General features: G+C 50.0%; 2 protein-coding genes and 1 long non-coding RNA gene across 4 annotated transcripts in view; 1 reads left to right on the top strand and 2 right to left on the bottom strand.

The window, feature by feature from the left end:
• Positions 1–9,881: 9,881 nt before the first annotated feature.
• LOC123380775 (translation initiation factor IF-2-like) lies at positions 9,882–12,315 on the bottom strand. The gene is made up of 3 exons (XM_045039979.1): positions 12,203–12,315; positions 10,347–11,204; positions 9,882–10,200 (listed from the first exon to the last, which is right to left on the bottom strand). The coding sequence occupies exons 1-3, from the start codon at positions 12,313–12,315 to the stop codon at positions 10,098–10,100; spliced, it is 1,074 nt and encodes a 357-aa protein (XP_044895914.1). The 3' UTR covers positions 9,882–10,097.
• Positions 12,316–15,024: 2,709 nt separating this feature from the next.
• Positions 15,025–18,856, bottom strand: NKX2-3 (NK2 homeobox 3). Its single transcript, XM_023240825.2, has 2 exons — positions 18,105–18,856; positions 15,025–16,619 (listed from the first exon to the last, which is right to left on the bottom strand). The coding sequence occupies exons 1-2, from the start codon at positions 18,463–18,465 to the stop codon at positions 15,871–15,873; spliced, it is 1,110 nt and encodes a 369-aa protein (XP_023096593.2). The 5' UTR covers positions 18,466–18,856; the 3' UTR covers positions 15,025–15,870.
• Positions 18,857–19,652: 796 nt separating this feature from the next.
• The window catches only part of LOC109492635, a 68,926-nt gene continuing 65,353 nt past the window's right edge, over positions 19,653–23,225 (top strand). For both annotated transcript variants that reach the window (XR_002736899.2, XR_002736898.2), the window contains exon 1: positions 19,653–20,651. This is a non-coding gene — a long non-coding RNA (uncharacterized LOC109492635). The remainder of the gene's footprint in view (positions 20,652–23,225) is intronic.

The following is a 23,225-nucleotide window of genomic DNA, read 5'->3' as shown; positions in this document are numbered from 1 at the left end:
TGAAAGGAAAACAGATCATCTTCTGTGTCCACAGCCCATATCTCTGATCCCTCCATTAGCGTGACATATTGTGTGTGAATGTGAATTTGACATGTAATCTATAGACTTTAGGGTTGAATCTGATTTTGTCCACCTGGTAAGTGAGTGTTGGTTTAATGATCTCTCTTCTCCCTGGAGCTCATAATTCCATTTAAGTGGTAACTGTGTCTTATTAAGCTCTTAGAATCCTTGGAGCTCCTATAGCATCCTCACATTATATACCCTGTTATATACTTGTGTTCAACAAATAGGTTCTACTCAAGGTTTTCCCATGAACTGGCTAGTGTGACTTTGGAGAAATCGTGTAACTTCTCTGGCCCTCCATTTTCTGTCTGGGGGGCATTGACATGATCTATTCGCCTTCTCCAGAAAACTCGAGGTGGGGGAGGGAGAGCCTGGAAACAAAGCAAGGAGTGTGGAGTAGAGGATCCACCTTCAACACTCTACAATCCGAAACCTTCCCTGCTGCTGGTCTGAGGATTTCCCCCTGATGCTAATCAGATGAGTGCCTCCTTGCTGGCTTCCTTCCCACCCTCCCTCCCTGGTGCTGTAAGAACTCTGTGTGTGTGTGTGTGTGTGTGTGTGTGTGTGTGTGTGTGTGTGTGTGTGTGTTAGGGGGAAGCTTTTCTTTTTTTTTAATTTTTTTAATGTTTTTATTTATTTTTGAGACAGAGAGAGACAGAGCATGAGCAGGGGAGGGGCAGAGAGAGAGGGAGACACAGGATCCGAAGCAGGCTCCAGGCTCTGAGCTGTCAGCACAGAGCCCGACACGGGGCTTGAACTCACGGACTGTGAGATCATGACCTGAGCTGAAGTCAGACGCTCAACCAACTGAGCCACCCAGGCGCCCCAGGAAGGAGCTTTTCTTTATCAGAGATCACTGATGCACAGAAAAAGTACTATGGTTTATATACAATTTAACACAGTTGCTATTTCTATGAGAGAATTATGACTGGTTCAAGTTGTCTCATTTTTAAATACAAATAATAGAATACATAAGGCTATGGAGTACTCTTTAGTTCCATATTATAAGTCAGTTAGTGGATAAAAGGGGAAGTGAGGGAAGAAAGAGGAAGGGAAAGGGAGAGAGGGGAAGGCTGAACGACCTGCAGAGGTTTAGAGAGGAAGAGGCAGAGAGGGAGAGAGGCAGATGGGCAGAGGAAGAGGAGAGATGGGGAGAGGAGGGAAGAGGAAGGTAGAAGGAGAGAGAGAAGAATACATTCTAAAATTCCCATGATAGGCCTGCTGCTCACCAGGGCTGCCATGTCACCATGGGGTTACTTGTTCTTGCTTGCCCACAAGGGTAAGTCTCTAACTCATCACTGTCCACAAGCCAAGTTTTCATCTAGTGATGAAGCTAGCTAGTTAAGTCTAGTTAGTTAAGCTAGCTAGTTAAGCCTAGCTTCTAGTGACTTAAGAATTAAATCCTCTGTGGGAATTTCAGTCAGTTAAGGGACGAATTCTCCAGGCTATTGGGGCAGTGACAAGAACAACCTCTGTACCAGTGCCTGAGGGTGTCAACAAACCCAGTAAGAGAGCTGGAGAGAGCTTGACAGAGGCTAAGTCACTTAGTTATTGCTTAATTTTTCCTGAAACAGTGATTGTCTGGATGTCCTGTAAAGGTGGCCAGCATGTCCATTCAGTGCCGTGTTATTCGGGGAGTACAGGGATTTGTAGATGTCTGTGGTACCTACAGGTTTGGTTGTGTGGGTTGTTCACTGAACATGGGTGCTCAGTCCAAGAGACACCCATATCTACCAATCAGGCCAAGCACCTGGCAAAGCCACGTACACTTGGAGGAAGCAATGGCTTTTTCCAATTTACCCAAAGGCTTCAATGGTCCCGTGTGACCCTGAATCCATTCAGAGCAAATCTGTTATTTATCTGAAAAAATTCTGAGAGACTGTGAGCCGCTCTGGAGGCTGGATATGCACATGGGCTCCAATACCACCAAGATGGCAGTGGGAGAGGAGGGTGGGCGGCCTCAGCCTTCACCCCCATTTTATGTTTGCTCTATGGCTTGATCCTCATCACATTCCTGTGGGGGAGACGAGGCAGATGTTTCCCACTGTTACATGGCCACTGTTGCTCAGAGAGACTGAGACCTACTCAACAGCACACAAGATAAGTACATCTGGGAACTTAGCGCAATACCAGGCATAGGAGCATCAATGAACAAAGAACTGTGGACGCTAAGAATAGACATCAGTTTTATAGACTCTGAGTCAGATGCTCTTGCTGACTCTCTGAAGAGGAATTTGGGGCTGATGCCAAGTCCCTCTCCTACTCTAATTTTGGTCACTGTCAAGCATGGGTGGGTCTTTCTTAAAGGACTAGAAGGGGTGGAGGACCCAGAGAATCCAGCTCTTTTCTCAGTCCAGGGAAGCCTGGGAGACTTATGCACCTCTGAAGCCTGATTCCACATGGCCTTGGGTCCCTAGCCAACACCAGATCCTGCAGACAGGTCCTTGGAGTGCCTGAAAGGGCTGTGCATTTCCCTGTGACCACTAGAGGGCGCAGGCAGTGCACTGCATCATGGGATCAAGCTGCTAAACAGACGGGAATCAGAGCGAGAGCCAGGGTAGGGAGGCAGTTCTTAGAGGAGAGACTTCACCAAGAGCAGTTGTGGAGGAGCCAGTGGGTATCCAAATGAAGCAGCCAACACTTACCCGGTGTGTCTCAAAGCCAGTGTTTCTGGAGAAGGCAAATAAATCCATTCAATCCTCTGCTCTGATACTAGCTGAGTAACCTTAAGCAAGTTAAACTGAACCTCAGTTTACTCATCTGTAAAATGGACCTACTAAGGCTTGGGGTTGCAGAGTTGCCATGAGCCTTCTAGACTGTCTAGTCTAGACACTGGCACTTGGGCAGCTGGACTATGGATCGTTATAATAAAAATCCCACTATGTTTCTAGACTCCCAGGAATTCTGAAAAGATTTTTGAGCCCTAGAGAGAGCCCCTGAAGGGATTCCGAACTGTAACTTCCTGCAGGAGGTTGTGTTCCTCCCAAGCAGTCACACATTGTTAAAGTGTGTGTGCTCACAACCTCGGAGGTATTTTTTGTTTACATTCCCAAGAGACACTGTTGTACAGCATTAAACACAAATTGGGGGTATGCAGAGTGCAGAGCTGGGAGAGGGGATGTGGGGAAGGAAACCAGCCAGAGAGGAAAAAGGGCTGGGGATGGCTATGGGGACAGAACATTGAAAAAAGGGAGTCCGTGAAATACAGTGGGGGGAACGCTGGATTGGACACTGTCAGAAGGCCACAAAGAGGAGGGGTGACCTGGGACACTGTAAGACATTCTCCCCTCTGGGATCATTTTCTCATCCTTAAAATGGGGAGGTTGGGCTGATGTCCTTCGAGCTCTGACATTTTCTCATTTCACATGGGAAGCAGGAAGAGAATCCCAAGGGAAGTGGAAACGTGGGACAATGCCAGCATCTGCTCCTAGTCATATCTCCAGTTCATTGTTTTGTCAAATGTGTACCAAACATCCAGCATGTTCTGGGCGCTGTACTAAGGTGCTGAAAAAAAAAACGAACAGACAAGTGCTCCTTGTCCTTGAAGCCAATGATCTAGTGAACAACGTAGGGGTCTCTCCCTCTTTTTTTTTTTTTTTTTAATTTAAACCCAGTTAGTTAACATACAGTGTAGTTTTGGTTTCAGGAGCAGAATTTAGTGATTCATCACTTATATGTAATACCCAGTGCTCATCCCAACAAGTGCCCTCCTTAATGCCCATCACCCTTTTGGCCCATCCCCCCACCAACCTCCCCTCCAGCAACCCTCAGTTTGCTCTCTGTATTTAAGTGTCTCTTATGCTTTGCCTCCCTCTCTGTTTTTATCTTATTTTTGCTTCCCTTCCCCTATGTTCATCTGTTTTGTTTCTTAAATTCCACGAATGAATGAAATCATAGGATATTTGTCTTTCTCTGACTGACTGGTTTCACTTAGCATGACACACTCTAGTCCATCCGTGTTGTTGCAAATGGCAAATTTCATTCTTTTTGATGGCTGAGTAATACGCCATTGTATAGGTGCCTCTCCTCTTATACGTTCATGATGAGAGGGCAGGAAAGAGTTGTTAAAGATTAAGTAGGAGGAGGAAGAGAAGGTACTCTGGGTCTGGCTTTTATTTATTGAGTCCCTCAGGTTTATGCGGTTTGCTGAACATGCACCCAATATCAATCAGGTAATAAATTTTGCCAATGTCTGTGATGCTAGTATTTTAAAGAAGTATATACTTAACTTATATTACCCTTTAAAACTTTCTAAGCATTTTCTCCTAAATTTCATTTATATTTATTTATTTCATTTATATGTACTTCTGTGGGCAATAAAAAAAAAGCGTAAGATATGATCCTTATCCTCAGTGAGCTTAGTTTATTTTTTTTTTAAGTTTATTTATTTTGAGAGTGGGGTGGAAGGGTAGAGAAAAAGGGAGAGAGAGAATCCCAAGCAGGCTCCCTGCTGTCAGCACAGAGCCCCATGGAGGGCTCCATCCCACAAATGTGAGATCATGACCTGAGCTGAAACCAAGCATCTGACACTTAACCAACTGAGCCACCCAAGTGTCCTCAGAGAGCTTACTTTATCACTGAGGATGGAGATAATGAGACAATAAATAAAACCACTTGGATCATCAAAACTAAGTTTCGCAGCGGAGACCATTTAATCTATGTTAAGGGAATGTGATACGTAATTGCTATGAGATGTGGGAACTGGAAAAGACTTCATAGTCAGGAGACAGTGGACTTGGGATTAAGAAGGGTGAGAGCTCAGAGGTTCCCCAAGAATGAGCACGGCAGATAAATGGGTTGGGAAGAGGGACAGTAAGAAGACTGTATACATCATCTAAAAATAATGAGACATTTGGTTGATTAGGCATGGTAATGAGGGTTCACCAGTGGTCTTGAGAGTACATTTGATCCTACACGCAATGAGGAGACACAGCATGATTGAGAAAACAAAGGGACCTTTAATTAAGAGGCATGTGAAGAAAAAGAATCTGATGCTAGTGTGAGGATGAGTTTTATCAGCAATCCGCCCACGCCATGTTGACAAATTAGGAGGCTGTTGTAGTATTTAGGCTTTAGAATCAGACTTTGATTTGAACCCTGGAGACTGTCACTTAAGAACTGGGCAAGTCCTTGGGGCACCTGGGTGGCTCAGTTGTTAAGTGTCTGACTGGCTCAGGTCATGATATTATGATTCGTGAGTTGAAGCCCCATATTAGGCTGTCTGCTGTCAGCACACGGCCCACTTTGGATCTTCTGTCCCTCTCTCTCTGCTCCTCCCACCCCTCTCAAAAATAAATAAACTGTGTGTGTTTCTTTTTTTTTAAGAACTGGGAAAGTCCTTGAGCAAGGCATTTATACTCTCAACTTTTGATTTCTTAACCCATAAAATGGAGACCATGGTACTTACTTTGCATGCTGGTTACCATATTAAATGGGTCAGGATATGCAGAGCCTAGTGCCTGAAATGTATTAGGTTCTCCCGCTCCTTCTGCTCTACGTGAAGATGTTTAGGGAAATCACTCGTTGACTGATTCCAACCAAAGAGACGAGAAAAAGTAAAGGTGATGCCATTGGCAGAAGTTGAGATGTGAGTAGTCTGGGGACATGGTAATAAGCTGGAGATGACAATGGCACAGGTACAAGTAGAATTATTCCCAAAGCATGTGAAAATAGAACATCAGAGGGAGACCAAGCTAAAGCTGTAAATTCGGGGCTCCTAAGTATAAAAGTGATCATTGACGCTGGATGTGCTGACAAGCTTTAGGACAGCAAGAGTGTAGAAGAGACTTGGAAGGTTCCATTGAGTGGAGCTAGAGAAGGAAGAAGAATGACTACTCAATGGGAAAAAAAAAAAAAAGCAATCAGGACAGTACAGGGTGTCAAAACCACAATAAGACTTTCCAGAAAAAAAGTCACTATGCAAAACACTAAAGAGAGGTAATAAAGCACAAACCTGAGGAGAAGTCATTTGATCTCAAAGAATGAGTCCTAGATAGTCAAGGAGGAAATGACAGGACTTAACTCCTCGAGAGTGCTAGAAAAGGTAATCAGGTATCAGGGAAAGAGTTGAACCAGTTGACCACAAAGGTAACTTCCAACTGAGCATCAGTACCCCCCACATGGGAGGTAAGCATCATGCAGGCTGAAGGAAAGGGAAGGAGATGGTGAAGACATGTATTCACAAATCCGACCCAAAATGGGGAGGAAAGATATTTGAGGAAGGGGCACCAGTGTCAAGAGGAGACAATATGGCAAGATAGCAACATGTTTCAGGGTGAAAGGAAAGAAGACGGAGAATACCGAATTGTAAGGTAGGGGAGGGGAGCCCTGAGAACTCAGAAGAAGCAGCATTGTTTCTAGAAGTAGGAAAGAAAATATATCAAAGCTTTAAGGGGTAGTGTTACTTTAGAAAGAATGGATGTTCATCAGGGAAATACAATTCAAAACCACCATGAGATACCCCCTTACACCTGTCAGAATGGCTCACATTAACAACTCAGGCAACAACAGATGTTGGCAAGGATGTGGGGAAAGAGGATCTCTTTTGCACTGTTGGTGGGAATGCAAGCTGGGGCAGCCACTCTGGAAAACAGGATGGAGGTTCCTCAAAAAATTAAAAATAGAACTACCCTACGACCCAGCAATTACACTACTAGGCATTTATCCAAGGGATACAGGTGTGCTGTTTCAAAGGGGCACATGCACCCCCATGTTTAAGCAGCACTATCAACAATAGCCCAAGTACGGAAAGAGCCCAAATGTCCATCGACGGGTGAATGGATAAAGATGTGGTATATACATACAATGGAGTGTTAGTCAGCAATCAAAAAGAATGAAATCTTGCCATTTGCAACTACATGGATGGAACTGGATGGTATTTTGCTAAGAGAAATTAGTCAGAGAAAGACAAATATCATATGACTTCACTCATATGAGGACTTTAAGAGACAAACAGATGAACATAAGGGAAGGGAAACAAAAATAATACAAAAACAGGGAGGGGGACAAAGCATAAGAGACTCATAAATATGGAGAACAAACTGAGGGTTACTGGAGGGGTTGTGGGAGGGGGGATGGGCTAAATGGGTAAGGGGCATTAAGGAATCGACTCCAGAAATCATTGTTGCACTATATGCTAATTTGGATGTAAAGTTAAAAAATAAAATTAAAAAAAAGAAAGAACGGATGCTTATTCCTCTGAAGATGAATAAAAACATAAATTGAGGAGAGCGGCACCCATGCAGGACAGCCTCCCAGTGGGCCTCAGCCTTCTCAGAAGAGTAGGGGAAGATGAAGATTTAAATGTTCAAAGGCTTAGGAGGAGGGGACCACCTTGAGGAATACACCAGAATAGACCAGCACAGAAGAAGTGGGAGAGCTAGAGAACATCCACTGAAGAATGGCCAGGAGGCAGAGAATAGTCAAAGAAACTGAGAGTATTTCACCCGGAGAAGAAGCAAAGTCAATGGCTGGCTTCAAATATTTGAAGAACTGACACGCAGAAGGAGTGGACATCTGTGGGAATTGGAGGAGCGGCTGAGGGAAGCTGCAGGAGGAGGATTTCATGTGAACAGAAGGCAGAACTCCCTCACACATAGGGAGTAGAGAGGCGAGTGGTTCCCCCACGGGTGCTGTCCAGGAGACATGGACAGTTACGTGCCCAGGATCACATCAGGATTCAGCATCAGAAAAGAGATGGACTCTGGCAATTTCTCAGGCCCTTCCTACCAGGACAGCAGAAGTCTGTGCTGGATCTATAGGTATGTAACAAATTTAAAGAATCTCATGGCTGAAAGAATCTCAAAGCTTAAAAGTCATCTAATCCAATAACCAATTTTACTCTTGAGCCCCTTTGTTAGAGGCTCACTGAATGATCAGGGACTGTAAAACCCACCCAAACTAAGCCTGAATCCACCAGTAGCCACTGGGGGTACTGGGTTTCTAGTTACTTCTCTCATCTGGATAGAGAACTAATCTGTGGACCTCTCAGAGAACTCGAGATGTCAAGATGGTCCAGGTGAAACTTTCATGAGAGCCCTTCTTAATAAGAAGTACATGCGAAATGTTGATGAATCTTATACATAATTTTGAGTTGCTCTTGTTTATTATGTGAAAACCCTGTGTTATTATTCATATTTCAAAAGGATCCTTCCCTTTACAAAATAATTCATTTTGGGATACTTTTAGGCAACAAATTCCAGGAATAAACTTAAAAATGTATTCAATTTTTCTCCCTCCCCACAAGCAAAAGGCTCTTTGTACACAACTTTCCAAGAATTTGTGTGTCACACAAAGTGGATTCCACTGTTATTACAACATAACAAACACTTCCTCTGCTTAACTAGCAACAGACAAGTGGTTAATGATCAATTTGGTTCTGTCCAAAGGGAGTCTTCACAGAGGACATCTAATTTGATTCAGAATTTCAAGATCTGCACCAACCAGGGCTCTGTTTACCCAGGGAAGGGAGATAAAAAACATCAGAAATGGTCTGATGGCACAGGCAGAAAGTCCTATTGCGGTTACGGCTGCTTACTAGCCGAGTGGCCTAGAGAAGAGTGGTTCAATGTCTCTCAGCCTCAGTTTCTGCATGTGTAAACAAGGAATACCTAACTCACATGGTTATTCTGAGGATTAGAAAGTCATACACACACACACACTGACACATAGTAGGCAGTTTCTCCGCTGGCTCCTCAGGACTTACTTTGCTTCTCAGCAAAACGGTGAGGTAGCACACCCAAAGGTTGTTAATGCCATTTTATACAAGGCAGAGCCAAGTTGCAAACTAAAACTGAGCCAGCATAAAACCTGGCTTCTCTGCCATGGCTGCAGCCTGCCTAACAATCTCATCATCTCTTCTGGTGGGATATTCCAATAAATAACAGTAAAGGAAGAGGGGCACTGATTTTAAGAAGGCATAACGTAACAAAGAATTATGGGAAATGGATCACCTCCAAACACATGGCCCCTTCGTAATGCTCTGCTAACCCTGGTCCAGTTTCTAGGGGAGAAGGCTGATTGTGTGGGAAGTCTGCTGGCAAGGGTGGGGTGGTATAAAGGGTAAATTTAAGACCCTTATAACAACTCTCAGTCCACAAGAACCCCTCCAATCATCATCATCACCTTTACTATGGGGAAGTGGCAATTTTCATAATCTTACTTGAAAGTGAACAAAAGCCCCCTTTTAACTACATGCTCAGCACAATGGCTAAAATGAAAAAATTAAGAATTGAGGAGCATGTGGTGCTACTGCCCGTGGGAGAGAAAATAGATGCTGCCAACCTTAGAAAACTGCTTGGTACAATCTGAAAGCTGGTATTCTTTCCCTATGACAAAACGTTTGCACTCCTAGGTATATACTGAATAGAAACATTTACCACAGTCATCAAAAGACATACTAGAACCCCGCTGTCCAATACATATGGCTCTTTATATTTAAATTAATTACAATTTTAATGAAACTAAAAATCTAATTCCTCAGCCAACCACATTTCAAGTGCTCAAGAGCCAAATGTGACTTGTGGCTATCCTACTGGACAGCACAGATTGAGAACATTTCCATGTTCACAAAGTTCTATTGGATGCTGTTGGAGAATGTCTGTGCAGACAGTTCTGCAGAAAGTTCTATTGGATCCTGTTCGAGAATGTCTGTAGTAGCGCTATTCACAACAAACACCAGAAACCACCCAAAGGCTTATCAGCAGCAGAAAGTATAAATTATTTCTGGTGTATTCATACAATGGGATACTCCAAGATCTACAAGTGCACTCAGCAAGATAGATACATCTCACGAACGAAAGAAGCCAGGCACGTAAGACTACATACTACAGGATTTCGTTTATAGAATGTTCCATATCAGGCACAACTAATCTTTACTGTTAGAAGCCACAACAGTGGTTGCCCTTGGCGGTGGGGATAGTGCCAAGAAGGGAGTCTGTGGGGACCCAGGCGGAAGGAGGAGGGGGTGGGGACCCGTAACGTTCTGTTGCTTCATCCCGGGAATGGTCTCTTGGGAATGTTCGCCCCGTGAAGAGTCAGGGAGCGGTAACACGTCTTTTCTTCATGCGTTTCATACTTCCATACATTTTTCTAAACGCCTTGTCAGAAAACTTTGCTGTTATTAATGTTACCGACAGGCTGGGTTAAAAAAAAAAAAAAACAAAAACGCGTCCTGTCCGCAAAGCAAATGTGGCTTTGGGCTCAGTGCCCCCTCCCGCACAGAACTCCCCGGACTCCCTCCCGAGGCCTTCTGGATCCGCCGCACCTTTCCCGGGGTATCCTACCTGGGCGCCCAGGCGCATGGTTGGGACTGCCGGCTGCGCAGGTTTGGGCGGTCACCGCGAGGGGCGGCCAGGCTCTCCCGGGGCTCGCGGGTGCGCTCCCGCGCCAGGCCGGTCCGGGAGGTGGCGCCCGGCCCCGCGGCACCTGCGCTGCCCGCCGCCGGTCGGAGGATCCTCCCCCTTCGCGCCCGGACCTGCCGCGGACGAGCGCTGAACTCCAGTGTTGGAGAATCCGCCGGCCTCCCAGCGCTCGGGCCCTCGAGTCGGGAGAAGGCGCCGGGGAAGTCCGCTGCGGGGCCCTGAGCCCTAAACGCCGGAGGCGGAGGCTGCGAGAGAGGCCCCGAACCAACCCGGGCCCCGCACGCGCCTTTCTCCCGGGAAGCGCCCGCCCACACTGCCCCACCCTTGCGGGGTGGCGCGGCCCCGCGTCCTGCTGGCGGCGCCCGGGAACAGCGGGGCGCGGGACCCCGGGGAAGCCCTGACCTGCCGAGAGGAGCCGGGTTTCCCCTCCCGACTCTTCCTGCCACGCACTGAGGAGCTAGAGGGGGGTCGTCGCTCGGCCGCAACCTCCTTTCACCTTCCCCTTCAGTCGAATTCCCCAAACACAGCCAAGGTCCAAGCCTCTTCGAAGCTCTCCGAGCCCTGCAGGCCCCGCCGGGCTCCGCCTGCCCGTGGTGACGCGCGCCTGCGGTGTTGGGGTGGCAAATCCTCCCGCCTGCCGCGCTCCCCCTGAGGACCTGCGAATGCCGCAAAGGCAGAACAGAGTCCTGGGCTTCTAAGCATGCACAACAGCTAGCGCCGGCCTGGCCCACGCCGTTGATGCATACCAGACACTGTGCTAAGTTGCTTTTACAAGGATCACTTCATTTAATTTTCAAAGCCAAGGTGATTGGCACATAAGTGTTTACATATATAAACATTCATTTGATTGCACACTTATTTGTGTGTTGTGCTTCGGTAAAAGAAAAACCTAGGAGAGAAGTGTTACAAGTATACCCACTTTATGGGGGGGGGAAATCTAAGGTTCAGAGTGCTCTTAACTTATTCAAGTCTCTACGACTGGTTGTGGTGGTACTGAGATTAGAATGGAGAAAACCTGGCTCCGGAGCCTAGCTCTTACACCCCTTCAAGATGAGGCTTTGCAGAAAAAAGTTGCTGGCCTTAACCTATTCCACCTCTGTCACCAGTAGTACCTACCTGCTTCTTGAGCCCAGTGTGGTACCAGTCATGGGTAGGGAGGGATTATCCATACATTCAGGGAAGTAAAGAGAGTTTGAGCCAGAAGTGACTTCTAAAATCATATGATCTATCCTTCTCTGCTTTAGAGCTCAGAAACCAGAACCCCAAGGGATGACTCACTTCACCTGCTCAGAGTCTCACAAAACAATTGAAAGAAGCAGCAATTGGGGCTGGGAGAGGATATGTCTTTTCCCTGCAGAGGGAGAGGGAGCTCAGAGGGAGGTAGCTGTGTTGGTCAAGGGTTGTCACCCTTTGATGGCCAGGGCCCTAGAACCCTAGCAACTAGCAGTAAGGAAATCCTTCAGCGAAGAGATGGGAGCTATTTATACGCGGGGACTTCAGGCTCTGGAGAAGAGTAGGGAGTAGGGAGGGAGGTGGTTCAGTCTGACTTAAGTATCTCGAGACACGCAATCTTTGTGGAAGCCAATCCATAGAACCAACTCTGTTTCCTCTACCACAGTCACACGCCTCTTTTCCAAACAGGGAGGATGCAGAGTGGAGGAAGATTAACTCGGGCCAGGAGGAAACCGGGCAAGGAAGGTGGGGATCTGGCGCTGGGAGCATCTAGAGGCCATGGCCTGCAGGATACAGACTAGGTGGGAGAAAAAGGAGCTGCTTACCTAGGAAACCCCCGGTGGAGTGAGGGCAACCGCTCCTGGAGCCTTGGGTTCCTAGAGCGCAGGCGATGAGATCCAGCCTCAGAAGTGAACACTCCTAGAGTGCAGGGCAGCATCTTGATCACCTACCATACCCTTCGCCTAGCAAATATTAGAGAAGCGGATTGGGTCCCAGATGCAGGTCCCAGATTCATCACACACATCTTGGCTTTCCACCCCTCTCTGCCTGAGTCCTCACTCTCTTCCCTATCTCTGTGTCCCTCCCATGCCCTAAACTTTGTGCCCTGGTGTGTCAGGTCATCACCAAGTTCTCAGCTTCCTTTCCTACGGTTTAAACTGTAGGGTGAGGGGTGAGAATCTCTTGCAGGAAGCTGGGTCCCCAGGCAGCATTGCAGGGTACAAAGGCAGGACATATCTCTGGGATCTGCATGGGTTGTGTGTCCTCTGCAGGCAATTTCAGGTGGTTGGCCCTGCCCAGGTGGGTCAAGAGTCCAGCTCAGCATTTCCCTTGCAGCCAGGACTCAAGGCCGCAGCTCCACATCACTGGGGCCTCTGCATGTGCTGGGGAAGGTGGTGCTTAAGGACACTGGCCCCCTGATCCGATACTTACTGTGTTATCTGTCCCGGAGGAAAAAGATGTCAACCTGGTCCCCCATGACCTCACTAGGACCTCATGAGGAAGGAGAGAAACAAATAACTCTTTGCAGGACACTATGTTGTGATATTGGAAAGTACCTAAGACTCTGGTGGCATATATGAGGGAGTGATTGCCCCCACTTGGGTGGTTCAGGAAAGAAGCTTGGCCTTGAAGGAGGAGCAAGAGTTCACCAGAAAGACAGGGTGGAAGGTCATTCCATTCCTTACCACCAGGAGGGCGAGTGCAGAGACGTGGAGGTTACAATGGCAAAGCACTATTAAGACTGGCTTCCCTTTTGTCATTCAGGTATTAACTTAAATGTAATCTCAACTTGGCTTGCTCTGATCATCTACTCCAAAAAAAACCCACTCCCTTCAGCATTTGGTTTTATTTCCATTTAAAGAATTTATCTACTATTTTTCCATTTACTTGTTTGTTGTCTAACTCCGTCCCCCCCCCATGCACACTCTTTAAAATAAACTCCACAAATATAAAATTAAATTAAATTAAATTAAATTTAAAACTCCACAGGCCTGCAGACATTGTATTTTTTTTCACCATCCCCAGCATTCAGAACAGTGCAAGTGAACATATATTAACAGGTGCTCAGTAAATACTGTTGGATGGATGGATGGATGGATGGATCAGTGGTTCCAGGCTACAGGTAGCGAGAAACGTGTTAGGAAGTGAGAATTCCCTCCCCAGCCTTTACCCTAAGCAACTTATGGGAATGTAACAGCTTCAGAAAAGAGGGCTCCCTAGGAAGGGGGTTGGGGGCGTCCCGGCGGCTACAGGGGTGGTGGGAGGAGTTGCCCTAGCTCCAGGGAGGCGTAGGAGAGAAGGGAACTGGCGGCAAGGAGGTGAGGGACCGCCAAACTGGTGCACTATAACTCACGCTCAACTCCAGGGTTTTTCTGCCTCGGAAGAGGTGAAGGGAGGGAGGGTCTTCGCCCCTAGGCGCCGCCTTTCCAGCCTCCCGCTAGGCCTCTTTGGACTTGTCCAAACCTCATCCTGGGCGGTCAGCAGGTTTTGGAGGATTCCCTTGCCTGCCTGCCTCCCTCCTTTCCCTCCTTTCCTCCCCTCCTTTTTCTTCCTCCACCAGGTCTCTGCAGATTCCCCAACCCGGCGGCCCCGCAGCAGCCAAGCAGCCCCCGCCCCCTCCTGTAAGGGCGAAATTGCTAAACTTGTAGCAATAATGACCCTGCATTCAGGCCGCCGACTCCCGCTGAACGTCTCCGCGCCGCGGCCGGCCGGCCTAATCAGTGCGCCCCTCCCTGCTGCCCGCCCAGCCCCCGTCCCCCCTTGCCGCTCCCTCCCCCAGCGCACAAAAAGTGGGGAACAAAACCCCCGCGCATTTCTCCGTCCCTCTGTTGAGCAGACTGCTACACAAAGCCCCCGCTCTGAGAAGCAATGGGGAGCTCGGGGGGGACGTCAATCCCGACGCGCTGGGGTTTTTGTTCGCGCAGGGGACTTCGCCTTCCTACCACACCTTTTGTTCGGGACTCCAATAAAAAGCCATTCTTTCCGCACCTTCCCGGCCCGGAGCCGTCTTTCAGCGAGGCCCGGCCCCACAATGGCGCGGCGCTCTGAGGCCTCCCCATTCACCCGCCTTGGCACGCTCACAATCGGCCGTGTGGCAGCACAGACCTCGCACAGGCATTCTCCGCAAGTGACAAGGAGCCGCATAAAGCCGCGGCCGCCGGGGGAGAAGGGAGGGCGGCCGAGGGGGAGAACTCGGCCGCGGCGGGGCGCAGCGCCCCTGGGCGCGCTAGAGGCCCCGGCGGCGGCCGCTGAAGGAACCGCCTTCCCGCCGCCTACAGCTGGGCCAGGGGGCGAGGTTTCCTTTTCCCTGGCAACCTTCGAGGTGGGGCAGAGTCTAAGTCTTGGTCTAACGCAGGCCCAAACACTAGCCCAAGCATCTGGGTAAAACTTGTGGGGATTACAAAGCCGGGACCTCAAAAGGCCCTGAGTCTCCGACCTGTCCTCCCACAAGAGAAAAGAGAAATTAATGAACAAAACCAAGAGGACACAGACTTGCAGCCCAGGGGCTGGCCCAGGAGAGGCCAGGCCTGCGATCGCCCAGGAAAGATTGTTTTCCCTTATGCACCTTTTCATTGCCTATCCTTCTCCCCCCGTTTAAAGGATCCCTCTCCACTTTGGGGAGCGAAACAAAGTCTGCAACCAACGGTTTGGAAATATTGCACCTTGTTTATTGACTCCTGTAGTGTATGGCAGCGGGTGTGTACACGGCGTGTGGATATAGTTATAGATATATTATATGTGCTGAATACAGAATATGAAACAGAAAGGAAACCTGGTAACACCTCCGGTGGGCCACCAGCTCCCGGATTTGTTCAGACCCCCTAATGTTTGATCGTGCCTCGCTTGTTTATCTCGCAGAGTTCTACCCCCTGACAATCCGGAGATCCAGGCCGAGGTATCTGCTGCGGAGGGCAGGCGGTTGGGAAAAGGAAAACTGACTGTGGTGTGGCGCTCCGGGCCGCAAAAGGGGCAGAGGGGTGGGTAAGGCTTGGGGATTTCTCAAGCCACGACACCCATTTTTCTCTCCTTCATGCCTTCTTTTTTTTTTTTTTTTTTTTTTTTTTTTTGTCCTTGGGTTTTCTGCCGACATTTCGCGGAAGCCGCGGGAAGGCCAAGGGGAAAGAAGGCCTTCTTGGTTTGGGAGAACCAAACGGCAGCCAGAGTCCCAGCCTCTCGCACTCACTTCGGGGCCAGAGTCGGGGCCATTGTCCTCCCCGGCACCCAGCCGGAGTTTCTGCCTCAGAGACAGTCTCCGCGACCGGTCTCGGGCATCCTCCTCGCCCCTCATCCCCCTTCCCCAGGCTTCGCGCGAGCTGTGCTCCGGGGCCCTGGGGATCGAGACGTGTCTTTTGTTGTTGTTGTTGTTTTGTGTGGCTTTTTTTTTTTTTTTTTTTTAACGAGGGGACCTGGCCCTAAGGTCCATCCTTTCTCGCGCTTCAGTCCCGCGGTGCCAGGCTGCAGTGGGGCGACTGCCGCGTGACCAGCCGCGTGCCTACCAGGCCCGGATGCCCTGCAAGGTGCCCTGCGCGCAAGCAGCCCCGGTCGCCGCACCCTGGTGCAACGGCTGCGCGCCGCCGCCACCGCCAAAGCCGCCTAGGTTGCTCACGTTCACAAAGGGGCCGCCTCCGGCAGCGCTGCAGGCGGGCTGCATGGCCGCGGCCGCCGCGGAGGCCCCGCCGCCGCCGCCGCCGCCGCCGCCACCGCCTGCCGGGTACGCACAGCCGTAGCTGCCGCTGTAGGCCGCCGCGGCGGCGGCGGCGGCGGCAGCGGCGGCGGCGGCGGCGGCGGCCGAGTTCCCATAGCCATAGGCGGGGAAGCTGTTGTAGGAGTAGGCGCCCGCACCCACGCTGTAGGGCGCGCCGTAGGCTTGAGCGCCCGGCGTGACGCACGGCTTGCCGTCCCGCACCAGCACAGGCACTGCCACGCGGCGCGGTGGCGGCGGGGGTGCGTGCGCGCCCAGCTCCAGAGACTTGTCCTGCCGCTGTCTCTTGCACTTGTACCTGCGGTTCTGGAACCAGATCTTCACCTGCGTGGACGTGAGCTTCAAGCTGCTGGCGAGGTGCTCGCGCTCGGGCGCCGACAAGTACCTCTGCTGCTTGAACCTGCGTTCCAGCTCGAAGACCTGGGCTTGAGAGAAGAGGACCCGGGGCTTCCGGCGGCTGCGTGGCTTGGGTCTCTCGCTCTCCTCCGCCGCCTTACAATCCCCGGCCGCCTCCAGAGGCTTCTTCAGCTGGCAGCTTTCTGCGGAAGAAGCAAAACAAGAGCGTCTCTTAGCAGTTCCCAGCTTAACCGCGGTTCCTATCCCAGCACACTGTGGCCCTTTGGGCGGCAGCGCAGAGCATGCGGTAGTAAATGCCTGGACTTTCTGGAAAGTTTGTGGCTGCTGGCGCCATGGGACCCCGCGACATCCCAAGCACCCTCAGAACGCCCTTAGAGGGTGGAGGCACGTTCCATGGGGAGGGGTAGTTCGCCTTTATTTAGAACTTGAGCATCAGCGAGAAAGAGATTACTCTGTATTAAACGTGCGGCTCGGCGTGCTAATGACTGTTTTCAGGATGAAAGCTTGCAACTATATCATAACTATAGAGTATTTGCAAGCTTGTTAGCCTTCCACTATGTTAAGGATAGTCAAAGGTGTGAAGCATGTTGGTATTTGGGGGCTGGTGTGAGTTGCGTGAAAAATCTTTCTGTTAGAAAATGCTTGAGTGTAACGCTCCTGTATTGCCTAGGAACTTTTTTTTTTTTTGCTTTTAAAAGACAACATGCCCCCGGCTAGATGCGTGACGATGAGTGTGTTACCTTTGAGAGAAAAAAAGAAATTTGATTAACTGATTTAGACCGTATTATGTGGGTTTTAGGCCCAGAGGAACTGTCAGGAGTATAGGCCTTGCTGCTGCCACATCAGACCTCCTCTTGGGAAAGACGTTCTTTGATTCTCTCCCCTCAGAAGCAAACACTTCCTTGGAAGCTATATTCAGTTATCCTGTCTTCCCTACCCAATTCACCTCCCATCCGATGTGAGCAGCTGGGATCTAGGACTAAGTTCGGCGCGTTTTTCACTCAGCCTGCAGCCCCACAGCCTGGGACACAAAGCATAACATTATGAATTTTCAAAAAACTCTCCCGTGTGAACATACTGCACACGGGAATGGACTGGGTTCCCACGCACTCGCCCGGACTGTCCCTTCCCTCTCTGCCCGGTGCCTTGGGGTCCAGGACACTGAACTCCAAGCAGAGAAGTGAGGAAATCACTTGGCTGGTCTCTACCAAAGTTCCTGCGCCCTGCCAACACAACCTGCTTGGATCATCTTTTTTGGAGAAGAGGGACCTCTGTCCCGGCCTCAAAGAACTCGTCTCCTGCTAGGGGGAAAAGAGGAAGAGGCTCAAGCTGTCTCTCTAGCTGCCAGATCCTGACTACTGAACCCGTGTTGCTTATCGGCCTCAGGGCAGCAATTACTTTCCCTTCCTTCCCTTGGGGGCTTGCATCGCCTCTCCTCTCCGGGAGGCGGGAGGCGTAGTTGTCGGGGTCACCTCGTCCTTCTCCCTCTGACCCGGCTCGCTCGCAGGCACCTGCGCTTTGCGGAGCTGTCGTTGACCAGGGCGAGGCATGACCCCAGCCAAAGGTTAAAGGGGCGGGAAGCACTGCTGACAAGGTTTGTGGGCTGTTTGCGGGCGTTCCGCCATTGCTCCAGATGTGCAGGGGCTTTTCTTTCCCCCTCTACTCACTTTGGCTCCGGTCCCTCACGACCTCGGGCTCCTCTTCATGTTCCTTAGGCCCGCTACACGAGTCTCGCAGGACTGTGTGGACGTAGCTCTGGGGACAGAGCCCTGAGCCCCCGTGGCCATCGGCTGTGGCTAGTGAGTTCAAATAGGACAGTTTGTCGCCCTCTTCTTCCTCGTCTTCTTCCCCTCCGTCAGAAAATTGAGTCCCCTCGGTGGCGGCCAGCATGCACGGTGCGGAGTGGAAGTGGTGCTCCAAGTCCGCCTGCAAGTGCGCGCCGTGGAAGTGCTGTTGCTGCTGCTGCTCCAGATTCAAAATGTCTTTGACTGAGAAAGGGGTGGAGGTGACCGGGCTTGGTAACATCATCAGGGCCACTTAATTGTCCAGTCCAAATACTCAATAAATCCCGGCGGGGGCGGGGAAGTAGTGCAGCGGCTCCAGCTCTCCTTCTGGACTCTGCCGCTGCTGCCGAGTCGGGTTTTTGACAGACGCGGTCCCGCTCCAGTCTAAATCGCCTCCATTGGCCCGGACCTGGGGGTCTGGGTTTTGTTACAGCCACTGCAGGGACTGGAGCCGGGGCTGCGAAGCCTGTGTCCGGGGGTCGTGCGTCACGTCGGGGGCGGGGCTCTCGCCTCGGCCTCCCTCCGCATTGGCTCCGGCTCATGTGGACCACGCCCCCCGCATCCACTGTGTGGGGTGCTGTGGCGCTACCAGAAATAAAGGACTAGTATAGAGTCGTGAAGTCCAAGTCGTTGTGGGTAAGGCTGCAATGCCCCGGGTGCCCGAACTACCGATTCCCGCCCCGCCTGGCTGTACCTTCCCGGCCGGGGCCAGTTCTGGGAGGCTTCCTGTCCATGAGCCAACTGCCAGGAAGAATGGCCCAGGAGCGTGGCTTTTCCCAGCTGCTATGGGGCAAGAAAACTTCCTGGCCCATAAATACCGGCCACAGGATTCCCAAGAAGACGGATTGTTTTGTATATCTATGGATGGGCAACGTGTCTGTTCCCGACTTGTTGACTTTGCTTAAGCTGTTCCCTCCACTTGGAACGTCTTCCTTGCCCTTGTTTCCATGAATGGAAAGCTGTTCTCCAAGGCTCTGCTCAAATACTACCTCTCGGAGGAAGCGCTCCCTGATCGCCTAGCCGGAAGTCATCCCTCCCGCATCTGAACTCGCAGCGCGTGTTAGTAAAGGACGCTCGTGTCACTTATCACTTCTCACCCAGTAGTATATATTGCCGGCCTGGTGGCCCTGGGTAAACTATGAGCCCTCGAAGGAAAGGTCTCCGTTGTATTTGCCCTTGTAGCCCTTGCAGCTGCCGCGCGAAGCAGGTATGTGAGAGACAGGAGGATGGAGTTGTTAGTAAACTTGGTTGTCTGACCGCTCTTGGTTCCAATCCTGACGTAGTCAGTGGCCTTGGGCGTTTCTAAGCCTCAGTGTCTTTGCCTGCAAAGAGGAGGTAGTAATACTTATTCAGAGGTTGTTGCCAGGGATAAAAGACAAAACATGCCAGGAGTTTAGTGCAGGGCCCCACACATATTAAGTGCTCGGTACACCTCAACTACCACTATTCTGCATCAGAGATCAAGCAGTGTTTGTTGACTGCATTGGTGATGGCGTGGCTGGATTGCTGCACACACTGGGTGGCTTCTTACGATCTTGAGAGCAGTATCTGTGACCCAGCCATGGAGGCCTTCTTTTCTGCATATTCAAACCGGGAACTTGGATCTAGGCCCTTACCCTCGGAGGCGGCTTTCTAATTTCTCCAACCCATACGCCTTCTGGCGCCCTCGTGTGGCCCTGGTTGTTTTCTGGGCGAATCTGTGGGGTCCCCTGAAGGTCTGGAAACTCCGCGCCGGTGGGGATCATCTTCTGCACAATAGGCGCTCGCCAGCCACCACGCCTCGCCCAGTGAGGAGCAGCGGGAGCTACTGTGAGGCCCACAGAAAGACCTGGCTCAGCACTGGCCTTGGAAAAAACAGAGACCGGTTCCAGCCCAACCGAGGCGCCCCATATCCGGCCCTGGCCGCCCCAAGCATTTTTTTTTTTTCTCCGCCAAGATGGTGGGAGACCGGTCTCAGCTGGAAGGGGTGGATGGAAGGTGCAGGGACTGTGGACAACGCCCCCGGGCGCGGCACACACGGCTAGAGTTGGGGCGAGCCGTGGAGAGCTGTCCTGCGGGTCCCGCTGCGTTGGGAGTTGTGGGTGCCCAAGGCCAAGAAGAGAAAGGCGGGAGGGGAGAGAGGCGGGGCTGTTCGGCAGCCAGCGGAAATGGTGCGGGGAGTCAGCCCCTGGGGCCGCCCGGAGAGCTGGGATGCGGCGCGGGCCACGTGCACCCGGGAGTACTTAGGGTGGCGGCGGCCCGCGTGTCGTGGGGGAGACCCTCTGTGGGAAGAGCCTTGCCGGTGCCTCTCTTCTCAGAATTGAGACTATTGACGTCCCAGGCGGGGCCGGCTTCTCCAAACCAGGCCAGGGGCTGCAGGGAGAAGAATGCACCTGGTATTGCTGCGGATCGCAACCGCTCGGGCGCAAAGATCAAGAGAGAGAGGTGGGGGTGAGTGCGCGGCACCGTGGGGTGGGGGTCCTTGAGGGTGTGCGTCGCGGTGGCAGTCAAGCCTAAAAGAAGGAAGCTGCGCTCCAGCCGCACTCCTCCACTCCCATTCCCCGGAGCTAGACCATCTCCGACAACATTTCTGGTTCCCAAATTTTTCCAACTCTTTGAGCGTTGGTTTTGTTTTGTTTGAGTGATTTTGAGTCAGGAAAAGAAAGAAAGAAAGAAAGAAAGAAAGAAGGAAAGAAAGAAGGAAAGAAAAAGAAGAAAGCTACCCGTTGCATTTCTCCTTCCTACCTTCTCTTGCTTCTCTGCAGCACTTCGTTCTTAAGCCTTCCCTAAGTCCATTCCTAAGAACCCCCATCTTAGAACCCATGGCCGGGGGTGCTGGGAACAAGTCCATACGCCCGCTGCTGCTGCCCGGAGGCCACCCGGTTGCCCCCTCACTGAGCACGAAGAAGGCTGTCTCCTCCCCACTTGCAGGCCCACGCGGTCGGCTCTCCCCCAAAGCCACTGCCACCCCTCTCCGGCCAGGTGCCCTTGTGCTAGGCCTGAGTGGTTCTCTCCTGCAGCTTCTGACCGCTTTGTTCCTGTCCCGGCCGCCCAGGGACATAGTTCAGTTCTGCCCGGCTGGAGGTGGGTGAGGATCCAGAGCCTGGGCAGCCCAGGGGAAGGGGCCTAGCGAGTGGTTTCGGTGCCCTGTCCCCCCTTTCTCTTTTCCTCTCTAATCCGGCTCAGGGCTGATCTAGCTGGCGGGAGGAAGACTTCTACCCGCTACTTAGAGCTGGTTTTGGCCTTAACCCCCCGCTTGCGTTTAGGATGTTTCCAGCTCTGCTCTCCTGGTTGTTCAGGCTCCCTTTGGTCGGTCTGGTTCCCCTGCAGCTGAGCTACGTACCAGGGATCCCCACCAGGCCAATCCCGTCTAGGCAGCCTGCCTTTCCTGCGCCCGCAGCCTGGGCAACCGTGAGCGTGTGAGCCGCCCGCTTCGAGCTGTTGTCCTGGAAGAAAACGCCAGGGCGGTAGCTACACTAAGTTACATTACCGCAGCGGTGGGTTCTTGGGAGTTACTTATCAGAATGTGGAATCTGGGTCCAACGCGGGTATTTAGTTACCATCGCATTCTGGGGCATTTGCGTTCTCTGGTCTGAAAAGAGGATCTTTGAAATCCTGGAGTTGTGCTCCAGTAATAATAGGTTTTCGTTCCAGTCAGTTTAGCTAATTACTGTCAGATAAAGTAAATATAGCTGCAACCAAGGACACATTTGATGTTGTTTTAATCGAGTGTGTCTGCCTACTTACCTTCGGCTTTTGTCACATTACACATTTTTGAAAATCTCCCTCCTCCCATATATGATCAAAGATCATAGTAAAATGATGGCAAATTCAATGAAGGGGAAGGGCTGTATAGACGCATAAGCGATGTATAATATTATTCGTTTTCTGGAGAAAAGCCATATGCTAGCCATCCCAATAAATATATTATCAAATTAAAATGTGATGATTCTTTGAAACTGTGAAGTGTTCCCATAAGTTACTATTCTGTACACAAAAATTGCTTAATTAATATACATAGAAATACAGGCAGATAACCAATCATTTTGATTATATATGCCACTGCTTATGTTATTTCCTTTCAGCTATTCAAATAACCATTTAATGTAACCACAGTCACAAAAAAGTTTAAAGTTATCACGGCTTTCTACTCTAAATGTAGCACCACAGTCAGAAGCTCTATTAAAGCATGAGAAACAATCCCATGATGTACACAGCTAGTCAAAACTATATATTTCAGGTAGGTTTTTTTAAATTTACAGTTTCATTTTTTACTGCTTTCCCAGAAATTTCATTTTCCTTGACTTATGAAAGAAAGAAGGAAGGAAAGAAAGAAAGAAAGAAAGAAAGAAAGAAAGAGAAGAAAGGCATTTCTTCTTTTTCTGTAGCACTAAATATATTCCTGTTATTTTGTTTTCGTTGTTGATGGTGGCATGTAAGTATGTGTTTTGGTTTGATTTTTAGTTGAAGGATGTTAGAAAGCTATCCTTTTCTTTCTTTTTTTGAGCAATGTAGAGGCACTCGTGTTTTGTGAGAAGAGTAAATACTTTTTCCACTTTTAAAGAAATGCCACCTACATAGGTGAGTCCCAGAAAGCATTAAACTGATCTAATCCCTTGAGAGGAATTTTCCCCAAGTTTCTGTAATTGTGTAAGATTTTAAAATGGAGTTTTGAGCATTTTAGTGTTTTTTTTTTTCTCATGTGTTTGTATAAATGCCAGATTTCCCCAGATTGTGTTTGGAATGGAGTTTTCTAAGCAACCCACCACTTCCCTTCCCTGGGAGAAAATCAGTCCAAGTTCAATAACCCAAGTAGTTCTTCGTAAATTGCAGGCCCTTACTGAGGATGTGAGTTTCGATTTCTCAGGGAGAGGACCTTCCACATCTATCTTATGTGTATCTGCTCCACTCCAAAAAGTTTTTAAATAATGTAAATACAATGTAAATACAGCTTTTGTCAACAAAAGCGGTTCTGTTCTGCTGATAAAACACAAGGAAAAAAGCCAACTTTGTTGAATGAAAATT

This window comes from Felis catus, chromosome D2, assembly GCF_018350175.1.
Source record: "Felis catus isolate Fca126 chromosome D2, F.catus_Fca126_mat1.0, whole genome shotgun sequence".
Lineage (NCBI taxonomy): Eukaryota > Metazoa > Chordata > Mammalia > Carnivora > Felidae > Felis > Felis catus.
The sequence above is the reverse complement of the archived record's forward strand: the minus strand, read 5'-3'. Positions and strand labels throughout refer to the sequence as shown.

Excerpts from the sequence above, each read along its gene's own strand:
- LOC123380775 (XM_045039979.1), bottom strand. The coding sequence starts at position 12,315 with ATGCTGCCCTGCACTCTAGGAGTGTTCACTTCTGAGGCTGGATCTCAT. Across the intron at positions 11,205-12,202 it reads CTCCACCGGGGGTTTCCTAG|TGATCCTTGTAAAAGCAACT; the intron begins GTAAGCAGCTCC and ends AATTAAATGAAG. Across the intron at positions 10,201-10,346 it reads CCATGCGCCTGGGCGCCCAG|CCTGTCGGTAACATTAATAA; the intron begins GTAGGATACCCC and ends TTTTTAACCCAG.
- NKX2-3 (XM_023240825.2), bottom strand. The coding sequence starts at position 18,465 with ATGATGTTACCAAGCCCGGTCACCTCCACCCCTTTCTCAGTCAAAGAC. Across the intron at positions 16,620-18,104 it reads CGTGAGGGACCGGAGCCAAA|AAAGCTGCCAGCTGAAGAAG; the intron begins GTGAGTAGAGGG and ends CTTCTTCCGCAG.